This window comes from Balaenoptera ricei, chromosome 12 (genome assembly GCF_028023285.1).
Source record: "Balaenoptera ricei isolate mBalRic1 chromosome 12, mBalRic1.hap2, whole genome shotgun sequence".
NCBI classification, from domain to species: domain Eukaryota; kingdom Metazoa; phylum Chordata; class Mammalia; order Artiodactyla; family Balaenopteridae; genus Balaenoptera; species Balaenoptera ricei.
This window is the reverse complement of record NC_082650.1, coordinates 25,763,422-25,776,697: the sequence shown is the minus strand read 5'-3', so window position 1 is coordinate 25,776,697 and position 13,276 is coordinate 25,763,422. Positions and strand designations below refer to the sequence as shown.

General features: G+C 41.0%; 1 protein-coding gene across 2 annotated transcripts in view; it reads right to left on the bottom strand.

Moving 5' to 3' along the window:
* Positions 1-13,276, bottom strand: part of NHSL1 (NHS like 1) — a 238,868-nt gene that overhangs the window by 91,615 nt on the left and 133,977 nt on the right. Inside the window, exon 1 of one of the 2 annotated variants that reach the window (XM_059941109.1) lies at positions 10,604-10,630. The exons of the other annotated variant lie outside the window; for it this stretch is intronic. Coding sequence (XP_059797092.1) covers positions 10,604-10,619 — 16 coding nt within the window. The 5' untranslated portion in view covers positions 10,620-10,630. Of the gene's footprint in view, positions 1-10,603; positions 10,631-13,276 lie in introns of those variants that run through there. 2 annotated transcript variants of the gene reach the window in all.

Genomic DNA, 13,276 nt, shown 5'->3' with positions numbered 1-13,276 from the left:
TTGAAAGTAGAAAAATCTACTTTTCTATTTTAAGTTATCCTCAGAAGAGTCCATTTATTTTCATGGAGAGTGATGGATGAAGTCCTTTCCACCTGAACTAGGTTAAATATTACATTTCATTCCTTTAATCACAAATACCAGTTGGAATTCTTTCTTGGTCAAGATAACGGGATAAGCCCTCAAGGAGCTTAGAATCTAGTGGGGAAGCCACAGCACCTTTCACTACCAAACACACGACGTGGTATGTCACAAAGAACCTGCAAATCTCACTCAATGAGTGGGTCAGAGCCTGCCCTCCATTTTAATAATGCTATGAAAGGGGAAAAAAAAAAGCCGGGGTTCTATGAAAGAGTAAAATATCAAGCACTTATCATGAGAGGACTTTTTGATATTCCTTATAACAAACCAAGGCTCAGCAAAACAAGTATATGCATAAGAATAAAACCTGAGCTGCTTATTAAATATTTCTGTTAGCTTCCTAATATGCATAGGCTCCCTACTGTTTAGTTCTAACTTAATCCCTATCCAAAAAAAAAAAAAAAAAAAGCCATGGGAATCAATTTTCCAAAATTCCAACAGAAACTCTCTTATCAAATTTATTTCTTAAAAACTAAAGGTACACCTTGGTAGCTGCATTAAATACACAAATGGCTACATTTGATGATAAAATGAGACAGATTGGAATGATCTTCATTCCCACTGCAGAAAAGATGAAGGCATCTCATTAAACACCACACCTTCCACGAGCACCGGACAAGAACACTATTCACCTGGGGCTGTGGTTTCAGCAAGGAAACCTTTGCATTTTCTGCCAGAATAAAGGATCTGACACAGCTACAAGTTCTGTGGTTCTTAGAAAACCACTTTTCTCCTCTATGGTTTAGTTTTGGCCTGTGACTGATGTTCCCAAAACAACAAGAAATTGCCAAGGCTTGAGCTTTTACTCTGAGTGAAAGGTGTTTTGAGCAAAGGAGTGGCATGAGCTCACTTAGGTTTTCAAAGGTTCACTCTGGCTACTGGGTTGAAAACAGGCTCTCAGGGGAAGCTGTGAGAGTCGTCCAGGTGAGACCCAGGCAAGGAGCTGGCAGTAGAAGTGGCCAGAGGTAGTCAGATCCCAGAAAAGATTTTTTTTTTAATTGAGTCAATAGGATTTTCTGACATTAAACGGGGGAGGTTAAGAGAGAAACAGGAATCTTATATGACTTAAAGGTTTATAGCCTGCTCAACTGCAAAAGTGGATTTGCCACCTATGGAAATGAGGACGGTTGCAGTGAGACAGATGTGGGGACAAAGCGGGAAGGGGACCAGGAGTTCATGAAGTCCATTAGACATCCAGTTGGAAACGTGGAGGAGGCAGTTGGATATTCACATTTGAAATTTAGGGGAGAGGTCCCAGTTGGAGACAGAAATGTGGGAATTATCAGTACATCACGAATACTAGATTCCCTTACTGAAAAGCAGCAAAGGGCTCTTGACACTGATTAGAGAATTATCTTAGAATTGACATGAGAGTTCTCGCTGTGCAGTGAGGATACATGACTCTGGCAGAGAGAAGCCTGCCTGTTCTCTCGCTTCTCTATCGGGCACCCCTACAGCCTGACCTAATCGCAGACATCACAGAGTTGCTAGGGGCCAATATCAAGCGGGAGACAGAGAAAGGTAGCTGGTCTTCATACACAGAGCAGGAAGGTCACTTTCCAATGTTGAAATGAGGGAAAGGGAAAATTAAAGAAAACCTAGTCAAACACTGTCCAAAATAGCAGTCGGGGAGAAGCCTTTGGTATGTCATGTGCCAAAGGAATCTCATCTATTTTAGGGGCTCCCGTTTTCCCCTCAGTTCACAGACACTTTATCTTTTGCAGATAACACTCCAACAATGGATCTATTCAACGATTTCATGAAGGTGAGTGAGAGGCGGGGAGCAACTAAGACAAACTCACTTCTAGCCAAATTTGTTACTATAAGCCAAAAAAGCATATAAATAAAGATTTATAATGTCTGCCATACCAACATTAACTTTCTGTGGGAAGCAGAAAACATACTGGACCTTTAAGCTTTAGATGTTCTCAATAGGTGACTGAAAAGAAGCTGTCTCTGTTGTAATCATATAATCCCAAACCTAAAAGTGATGGCAAATATCAAACTAATGTTTTATCTCATGTTAACCAATGCTTTAAATCATGCTTAAAGCCATCAAAAATTTACTCATCTGCATTCAGTCCTTCCGGCGTTTATGGACCCTGCTTTTTTGGAGGAATGGACGCACAATGTCATCTTTCGAGTCTGCTACTTTTTTTAACTTCCTTTGTAATTTACTGACAATTCAGCTGGACAACTCGTACACTCACTAACCTGTTCTGAGGTGGAAAATGGGCCAATTAACAATGGAAGAAGGAATTGAGTGAAAGGAGAAATACTCCAGCGATCAAGGAGAGCCAGTTACCGATTCCTCAACAGTCAACCTGAAATAAGGACATGTCTACCTATGAAGGATAAAACTACCCACCCATCCGTTCCGCTCATCTATAGATATGGAGAGATTTTTTTGAATACAAAGCAGTTTTATAAAAGGCACCATACGAGCAGCCCAAATCTTGTTTTAAACTTTTATCAAGTATTTGTTCTGCCAGGAACATTTCCATTTCCAAAAAGGAATGGTTTTCGTCTCAAATGCTGTGGGAGCAAACACTTCCGCTGGAGCAGTTAGAACCGCGTCAGGATACTCTCCTTGGTCTCCCCCGCTTTCAAAATATTTGTGTTGCTACAGTGCTCATTTGCCAGTATATGTGACTTATGATTCTTTGTATTCATCTGGGTGTATTTATACAACGGTGATTCCAGAAAACTCTACAAAAGTTGGTGTAAATATGTTGCAGTGAAAAACCAGAAGGATATCTGCCTTTTTTCACTATATATGATAGTTAACATTGTATTCGCAAATTGTGGTAGAAGTCGGTCTTTACTTGCACAAGCCCAAGGTAAGTCTAATCAGTAACTTTATGAAGCGCTTAGAGAGGTCACATCTAACTAACGTTACTACATACTTGTGAGAAAAGGTCCAGCATTTTATGTAAGTTATTATTTAATCCTTGATCTTTTGTCAGGTAGCTGCTACTCTCAAAGCTAAGGAGATCTTTACTCAAGCTTATGTTATTAACGGACAGAGCTGGGATTTCTTGAATCTTCTTCATAGATTAATCTGTTAATGTTTTGTTATCTGGGTCATCATTAGCAGGGAAACCCTTTAAAAAGTCTCTGGCTTTGCTTTGTTCTCAAAGTCAGTCTTGGGGAAAGAGGAACCCCCAAATCAGGCGCAAGCAGTAGTGCCTTTTGAGAGGACAGGAAAGCAGCTGGAAAGGTCTTGGGTGCCGAGGAGACCTGGGCCTGGGAGAAGTCCAGGACGGTGGGAGATGGAAGGCTTTCCTGGGTCGGGGGGAGCCAGGCACATGGTAAGTACCCATTAACATCTGATGAATTAATACTTACACCCTAAATTCTATCAAAACAGTTTGGTCAGATGTGACGAACCTCAGAGGTATTTCAGAATATCAACAAATTTTGGATGAACCTAGATATATAAATTAGCCACCTTGGGATAATATTGGCCTTTTTTTGCATAAAACTAGGTATTCTGTTATAGCAACACTTTTGCAGGAAAAGAAGGAACTAGAGCTTCCTTTGTCCTCTTAAAAATGAGGAATGGGTTAAAGAAAAACTCCAAATTTCTAAGAGATGGCCAAGGAAGGAGAGACGGAGTACCATCTGGGGCTAGGTGCTCCCACATGCCTTGTTCTCCCCCTTACCATGCCACCTCACAGGCATCTTCTGGGGCTCCCTTTTCATTTGCTGAGGAACCTTTTCTGTTTGAAAACAGAAAAGTCACGACTCTCAGCTTCTTGGTTTTCCCCAGCCAACCTTCTACCAACTCTGGAATCTCCTGGACTCCTGCCTTTCCTGAAGCCACCTTAACCATTCTGGATCCCCTCTCTCTTCCCTCTCCTAAGAACACCCCGGGCAAGTCGCAGGGCATCCCTCCGCCCCTCCCCCTCCACATATCAGACAGCAGAGGCACGTGTCCCAACTTTCATTCTAAAAGTTTCCAAAGCTTGCACAGTTTCACTCAGTGAAATAAAACCATAAGGAGCATAGATGTCCTCTTATGGTCATCAGAGGAGGGAACTTTTCTCTTTTGTTTCCAAGTGCTGTCTTGCCTCTTGCCAAATTTCTCAAGAACAAACATGTAATACATAATCTGACCTTTGAAAACCCTTTATACCCCACTTAAATATAAATTCACTTAAACTATATTTCAACTCCCAGTTCCTAAAGCTCAATTTATGCTATTTATATCTTTTTGTTATAAGAAGACATTCCAATGCAGAAGTGGAGACGAGCACTCACATTGCTCTTATCATGCAAGCCCACCCCCCAAATTAAATCCTCATTCAAGCCAGCATGGCCTTTGTCTCAATGGCTCTCAGTATTAGCCACATTTTGACAGTAACAGCAATACAAATTCTAAACCCAATTTAAGTTAACAAAACCCGATAAACATGACATAATCAGCAGATGGAGAATGGACGTTGCTAATATGATAGCCAATAGTTTGTCATTATACTACTGCCTGTCAAATGAAGACCTCTTAATTTCAAATCCAACTGCTATGTATGATTTTATAAAACAATGGACGTTTTTCAAATCTAGGAATATCCATCTTCTTACCCTGCGTCCCCAATACGTTCAATCATGCAAAAAAAGCTATTAATTGCTTAAAGGCCCTTAGGTTGTTCCAGCAGTATTTTCTGCTGATGTTTAAAATAGAAAAATACATACCCCTGCATACCTCTGTGCCTGGCTGATGGTGGTGACACGATGTCCTGAGTGGTAAATTGCCTTTATCACACTGGTCCATCTGCCTTCGTCTATTAACTATCACCTTTACTAACGCGTGTGCAGATTACTGATCTGCACCTTCGTAACTAGAGGGAGTTCAATCCGGCTTAGGTATAACACAGCCCCCTCAATGAGCAATCAGAGGAGGAGGAGAGGGAAAAACTAGAAAAAAAGAGACACGGAAATCAGCAAATAAAGAAAACAAAAATAGGTAAAAACGGGACAGGAGATATTCAAATGGAGAATCTAACGGAAACCTCTGCCAAAGCTTTTGGTAATTCAAGTCATTTGATTCAGTTCCACCAAATCACCCAGGGCACTATCCTCGCACAGAGCATGCTCCACAGACGAGCAGACCCCCCAGCCCTGCGCGCTTCAGGCAGCAAAGCTCTGTTAACTGCTCTTTCATTCCTTAAGGATGGCATCTCCTAGTTTTTATTATATCACCTCTTCAGCACAGTGACCTGGCTTCTACTGCAACATATGTAAAAGCAAGATTTTGATCAGTAGTGGAAGGAAGAAAGAGAACTGGAAAGCATGAGAAAGTTTTCAAGGGAAAGACAAAGGAAATAAAGGGCTAGCTTTGTTTGGTTTATTAAATTTCAAGGGCTTTGCCCGCCAGTTTGAAAAATGCATGATATCATCAGTGTGTTTATTAAAAGTGCTACTTTAAATTGCAGATTTAGCAAATGTGAATTCCTCTTGGTAGCTATAGGTTATCAGCTAGCAATTATATGCAATTTTTAAATGAAAGGAGGAAAGGCTTGCAGGACTATGGTCCTAAAGGCTGCTCCTAATTTAAGTAAAACTCAAAATCTGAATGTATGATAATGAAATGTCCAGATTCACACAGATGCAATATTCCCAGGGTCACTTTGCATTTTGATTGTTCAAGCCTTTTAAAATGATGCTCAGAATCAAATAGTAAAATTGCATAAACTTTGCTCAACACTTACTTGACAGGTTATTACTGGATTTAAGAAGGGGTGTGGAACCTTCCAGAGCAAATGGTTGCTTGCTAACTTGAAAAATGCACTTGTTTCAGCACAGAAATAACAAATCTGTTTCTGATTCCAGACATTATTTTCCAAATGCTGCCAAGAAAAGAATCTAAGGAATTCTTTTACATGTACAACATACACGAGACAACTGGAAAGAGGCCCGTGATCTGTTCCAGGGTGCACGAGGAGGAAGGACAGAGCTGAATTTCTACGATGAACTGCCCTCTCGGGAACAGAAATACATGCCTGACATAGTTCATAGCTGTAATCTCCAACATAACTCTGCTATTATTGGACAACCTAAAGGCTTTCCTAAATCTGTAACTTGTGAAGCAGAAAAGGATGCAGACAGGACCCTACCATGCTGAGTATGTAGGCAGCTGGGATACACCCACTCTACAGAATGCACCACTTTTCCAATCCATGAAACTCAATTTCTGGATCTTGGATGACAGTAAGAGGAGAGTAAGGGAAAGAATCTAGTCCAACCCCAAAGCCAGGTTTAAATCCCTGGAGAGAATGCAGGCCAGGTAAAATCAATATTAAATTCAGAAATTAAGATTCACGATTCTCACGAAACGTACTGAAATTATTCTTAAGAGTACAAAAGGATGTATGTATTAATCCTTTCCATAGTAAGAGTGAGGACACTAAAAAATACCTTATGTTTTAAACGCAACTACACGGAAGCATCCTGCTTTAACATTTCAAAAATTAGGTAATGAGAAAGTCAACGATTCAAAAGTACATAACTTAGCATGCATCACTTCTGTTATATTAATAAGGGAGGAACTTAACAGAATCCACTTTGGAGAGAAGGAGATAATAGGAGAATTCTGAGAGACCGATTCATCCCACAGCCTGAGCTAGCTAATGCAACTGTTTAAATTTTTGGCTCACACTGAGTTGACTGCAGTGAACTGAAGTTCAGTTTTGTTTTTTGTTTTTCCCCGTCTCAGCAGGATCAGAGTACATGAAGGAAACTGGATCCTTTATAGGAAATAAAAAGGCAACATTTTCTTTTGCATGACTGATCGTAGTGGGTACATTCAACCCTTCTACCTACACATACAAACTTGTCAAACTTGCAATGCTACACATTTCAAATACATCATCACAGCAGCTACACTGGACAGCCATTCTTACAGCTCTCCATTAAATACACCGCCTAGAATGCTACTCTCAATCCATGTGACTATGCATGGTCCATTCTAATAGGGTGACTAATGTCCCCCCCCCATAATCCATGTCCACTGCGAACCTCAGAATGTGACCTTATTTGGAAGTAGAGTCTGCAGATGTAGTCAGTTAAGATGAGGTCGTATACTGGATTAGGGTAGACCCTAAATCCAATGACAGGTGTCCTAATAAGAAAATCAAGTGACAGAGAGTCACAGAGAGACCCACAGGTAGAAAGGCCATGTGGAGACAGAGGCATAGGTGCTGCCACAAGCCATGAAATACCTGAGGCCACCAGAAACTGGAAGAGGCAAGGAAAGATTCTGCCCTAGAGACTTCACAGGGAGCAAGACCCTGCCAGCACCTGAGGTCACACTCTAGCCTCTAGAACTGAAAGAAGAAATTCCTGTTTTAAGCCACTCACTTGGTGGTAATTTGTTATAGCAGCTCTAGGAAACTAATACAGAAGTGTCTACTAACTATACAGATTTGTCTACTTACAAGTGCCAACGCTTTGTTACCAGTCTACAGTAAGATTACTATAGGAAACGAAATAAAATGTTTAAGAACTTTATTACACCTGTTTGACATTGTGGTGACAGCCCACAGCATGTGATTTTATGTTTTACAAAATACTTATCTGTGATAGATTGGAAATTAAAAGAAAAGGATAGTCTTCAGAGTTAGAGATGTACTGAAAAGATAATTAATATTTATAAAGATGAAGCTGGTGCACTGTAATTAAGAAATCTGCATTTTCTGAATCGTCTCGGAGAAACTTAATTATGTTCCATGCAGTTTTGGAGGTAAAAATATTTTATTCTAATTGTTTGAATAAAGTCATCCATGAATGGTATACAATATATGCATGGTAGTTTCCTGCGAATCATATTATTTGACTGGCTGGAAACTCACTTCCCAGACTGCTGATTACACGGTGAAGGAACAACACACCTCGGCTTTGTTAACGACAGGGACCTTGGCAGAACTTGAGAGAACATCTTCCCAGAGACTGGGAGCTCAGATGTTGCCCATAGGAAGCAAACGTGGGTGGAATGAATGTATCCGAGTTACTTCAATGACAACAGTAGAGGGTGATTGTAACTATACGAGCTATTATAGCCAACAACAGTGACAAAGATGACATCTCTCTTCCAAGAAGGCACTTTTTCTAGCACCAAATTGACCAAAAGCTGAGTAGACATGACTTCAGAAAAAAAGTAGTATAAATGGAGAAAAGGAAACCCTGCATCCATGTGGGAGGCTGTCTGATGTGTTTTCTTCAACAATTAAAAGAAATACACAAAGACACGACTGAACCCAAAAGAAGGGCAATCATGCTTCCTTTAATACCCACGCTAATCATAACCAATAGTTCCTAGGACCTCAGGGAGCCACAGAAACAGGCCAATTAATGAAGTCCTCTGAAAAAGCCTCCAACAGAGGGAAACACAAATGCAGTAAGAACACAAAGCAACACAAGCAGCCCTTAATATTCCTGTGTTTAATCTCACTCACCATGACTTTATCTTGCGTTGGCCTCACATGTAGGACAGAGGGCAACCTAAAAATCATTATTGTAAATCAAGAGGCTATAAATCACAGGAAGAGAGCAAAATGTCAACTGTTGTCCTGGCTGCTGGGAGATGGGAAAGTGGGTTGTTTTTTTTTAAAAAGGGATTGTGGAGTCCTGATTAGAACACACACTTCAGCATAAAAGCATTCAGTTGTCATCACATGCCATTCACTTGACCTTCTAAAATCTCCCAAGTTACCTCGGAAACTAAGAGTCCATGAAATTGATAGATTCTTTAATAAAATGAAATTGCTGTGATGGGAATGGGTGGAGGCAAACACGCTGAAGCGGCGGAAGTCATGCCCTGCAACAATTCCACACCTGCATTCAATTAAAAATCCTAAACCGGAAGCTGTCATTAGATCATAATGATTTCAGCTGGGGAAATGACAACTCGGTTAGGAGGCACACTCATCCAATGATACTGAATTTTGGCTCTTCATAGTTACACTTTTTTTTTGAGCAAACAGTTTTTTGAGAAAGCATCAGGAAAGCCTGTAACTCATTTCACCTAAAATTATTTTTCAGAAATATTCAAATTCATTTCTGCTGATGGGGCTTCTTAGAAATCCATTGCAACTAGATACACTTTAGAGTAAGAATTAGTTGAATTCTTTTTTTTAATAAATTTATTTATTTTTTATTTATTTTGGGCTGCATTGGGTCTTCGTTGCCGTGTGCAGCTTTCTCTAGTTGCGGCGGGCTCTAGGCGTGCGGCCTTCAGTAGTTGTGGCACGCTGGCTCAGTAGTTGTGGCTCGTGGGCTCTAGAGCACAGGCTCAGTAGTTGTGGTGTACGGGCTTAGTTGCTCCGCGGCATGTGGGATCCTCCCGGACCAGGGCTCGAACCCGTGTCCCCTGCATTGGCAGGTGGATTCTTAACCACTGAGCCACCAGGGAAGCCCCTAGTTGAATTCTTAGCGAGAGAAAGATGTGATGTTCTTTTCTGCTTTTACCCCGTCGATTTGATCAAATTTATACCAACCATATAAACAAACAACCCAAACTCAAAGTTTAATATTAAAGACTTTGGTGGTTTTTAAGGTGTCAGGGTTAAATCTGTAAAGGCTGAGACTACAGAACCCTGGTCTACACTTCAGTCATAGACTCAGGACAAAGGGGCAAATCAGCAGAGCAAGCCAGGGCCACTTTCTTTCCCAAAATTGAAAAGCCATCAAGAATTTCGCATCAACACAATGATATACACTGAAAGATATGAACAAAATAGTCTACTCTGGTTCCAAGGAAATTCATTTTAACTCCCTCATTCCAACAATCTCATCAAGAAACACATTCTTAAATGCTTAAATTAATTACATTATGACAAGAGTTGGAAGAAAAATAGTGTTGAAGAAAAAAATAAGTGCCTAAAAAGAGAAAATACTCTCCAACTGATGGGGGAATCACTACATATATTCATATATTGCCCATCTTCCAGTGCTTCCCGAAGCACTATACCCATACACACATAGCTAGAACGAGAAGTCTGTTCTACGGTAAAATTAGTTTAATTCCTGGATTCACACGTTAAAGCCGAAAGCAACAGAATCGCTTCCCCCTTTCTATTCACTCTAACCCTTTACACAAGCGACTCATCGCATGGAAACTTCTCTAACAGGACTCATACTACAGCTGTAAACCATTCCCACTTAGACTATTAAGTTTCCTTTCATTCTAAACTTTTAATTACTTTTGCCTATGACAAAACACATCCAAAACGCATCCAAACAGAGAAATATCCTCTCTGTCTAAAAGAAAAATTCCATCTCCCCAGCAGGAGGTCTTTCTTCCTGTTTGCAACCAAAAAAGAACAATGACTTTTTCACTTTCATGCTTAACAAAACTCCCTCAAACTCTGATTCTAAGAGAACTAGCCCTGGGATTTAGACTCTGATGCCAGACGAACATTTTTCTAACCGTAGCTTCACCACCCCAGTGGGCCCGAAGCCCCCTCACCTTTCAGGCAGAACATAGTGAGGCAGTTCCATGAGGGGCCAGTGCTCCACGGGCCGGTGCAGGCGGCAGTGCTAGCACAGCTGTCTCCCAGCCCACCTCCCAGCCCTCACTGCCAAGAGCGGGGCAGTCAGCCAGCGCCTGGGATTACAGGAAGCCACTGCCCAATCCCCAGCCTTCTGGGCTGAGCTGCTGACACCTCCCTATCTTTCATACGGAGTTTCACACCCTGGAATCAGCCAGGATCATCTTGGAAAGTGAGGGGAGCCGGGGGTGAGCAGTCGATATTCGTGTGGTCCAGTGCGGGGCAGCACGAGAGCCAGCCCGTTTGTTTCTCTTATCTCTCAGCATTTTCCATCGCAGCAGATGGGGCAGCTCACGTGACCCACAACACAAAAAAGAAATCGCTCGATTCGGTTTCACTGTTTGCTATTAATTCTCACAACTATTCTTTGACATCATTATTCTTTTGCTAGTCACACTCTTTTTTTCTGATGTGGAACAACTCATATACTGGTACAGAATTAGCACTGAACATTATGATATGAAATTGTGCACACAGCTGAGTCTACATAAATGGGTGGATTATGTGTGACGTGCTCAAAACAGTGCCAGACAAATAGTAAAAGCACTACAAAAGTGTCGACTACCACTATTACTACTACTATTAATATACTTGTGTGTTAGGATAAAAAACGTGGAGGGTTATTTATTTATTGTTTAATTAAAAAAATTTTTTTAAACATCTTTATTGGAGTATAATTGCTTTACAATGCTGTGTTAGTTTCTGCTTTACAACAAAGTCAATCAGCTATACATATACATATATCCCCATATCCCCTCCCTCCTGCGTGTGGAGGGTTTTTTAAAACTTCTATGGCACTGCCATTTTTCACACGAGGAAACAAAGATTAATATAGTTAAGTTGGCATCGGAGTATGTGAATATCCAACGCTATTGTACCCATAAGCAGAGTATTACTTATCTCCCCCTCCACGGGAAAGCTAAATTCACTCTTGCAAGTTCAAGGTTTACTTTACTGTAAACTCTTTAACACAGGTTAAAAAGGGAGAGAAGGAGTTTTATTGCAGATCTGAAGAGAAACAGTCTACAGATGTGGCCTCGGGAGCACCCTGCCTGAAAGTGCTGTCTGAACCGTGAGTGGCCACCCCCGCCCTCCGACTCTCCTGGTCACAGGAAGTGACCATTGTTCACAAGGCCCGTTGCTGTGTGCAGGTCTTCCTTTCGACTCCACAGGATACAGGAAACTGACTCAGAACCAACCTATCTGTCTGTCTGTGTCCTGGGGTGCTTGCTGCAGCCCTGGCGACATACGATGGATGCTCTGAGTCTTTTGGCTTTCGACATGAGGTTCAGCATAGCCTAGTTGGGTTTCTGCTCCTCACCTTCCAGTATCTCTAGCAGGGCCTGGTTAATAAGTTCCCTACCGTGAGGAAGTCACTGTACTAGTTGCCATGACCACAGAGAAATGGAAGAGGTTCTTAGCCAGAAGCTAGTTGGGATGAAAAGAAACCTGCATGTGGAATGACAAACAGTGATATTAACTCTTAGAACAGAACTGGAAGGAACCAGCTCGTCTCATTGGGGAAACCGGTTCAGAGATGAAGTGATTTGCTCAACTAAGTAGCAGCTGCCTCAAGATCAAAGTCGAACCACCTGATTCAGCCTTTCCCATCTCAACATGTGACCCTCCCCACAGATGGTCGGAGTCATTCTTCATCCTTTCCTATCTCAAGTGGTCTTCTATGCAATGTATGAATTGCAAAGATATTCCTGAAAGTATTCTTGTGGGTTAGATTCAACCTTTAAAATTGTACACAGCGAGAGAAATTCTACACCCTGGAGAGTTAAGTCTTCTGAACATAGGTTAGTACACAGGGTTTGGGGTGGTGGCATGCTTTTAACAGCACTCTATGAATACTCACAGTTAAACCTTTTAATATAGAGATGATTTGATGTGCTAGAAAGAACACTGAATTGGAAAGTAAAGAGAACATGACTGTAGCCACATCTGTAGGCTTATCTAGCTGGTCTCTAGAGCAATTCCTGACCTGTAAAGGTGCGGATTGAAGGTAGGGACTAAATTACTCTAAGATTCTATCCTTCTAACCTACTCCACTAATTTTTTGCTGTGACATATGTAGATATGTATATTAATATAACATAAATAACCATTTTGTTAGGTGCATTATATCAGGAAAAAAGACAATCTTTGCCTTCTTATGATTTAATGCAAGAGGCAAGTAGGTAAATAAATAACTGTAATACAATGTGATAAGTTATATAATAATTATATAATAGAAGAATATGCAAAATTGATAATGATCAATGACAGCTTCTTGCCTATTACCGTCTAACCAAGCTACAGGTTAAAATATCTATAATTTAATGTAATGGGTTGAATAGTGTCTCTCTTCCCCCCGCCCCACCGCCCTATTCCTGTCTACCCAGAACCTCAGGATGTGACCTTATTTGGAAATACAGTCTCTGTAGGCATGCTTGAGATAAGGATCAAGATGAGATGACATCTTGGATTAGGGTGGTGTTAAGGACAGTAACAGTGTCTTTAGAAGAGATAGAAAAGGACACACAGAGAAGGCCATGTGAAGAGGCAAGGATTAGAGTTACGTGGCCACAAGGCAAGAAATGCCTAGA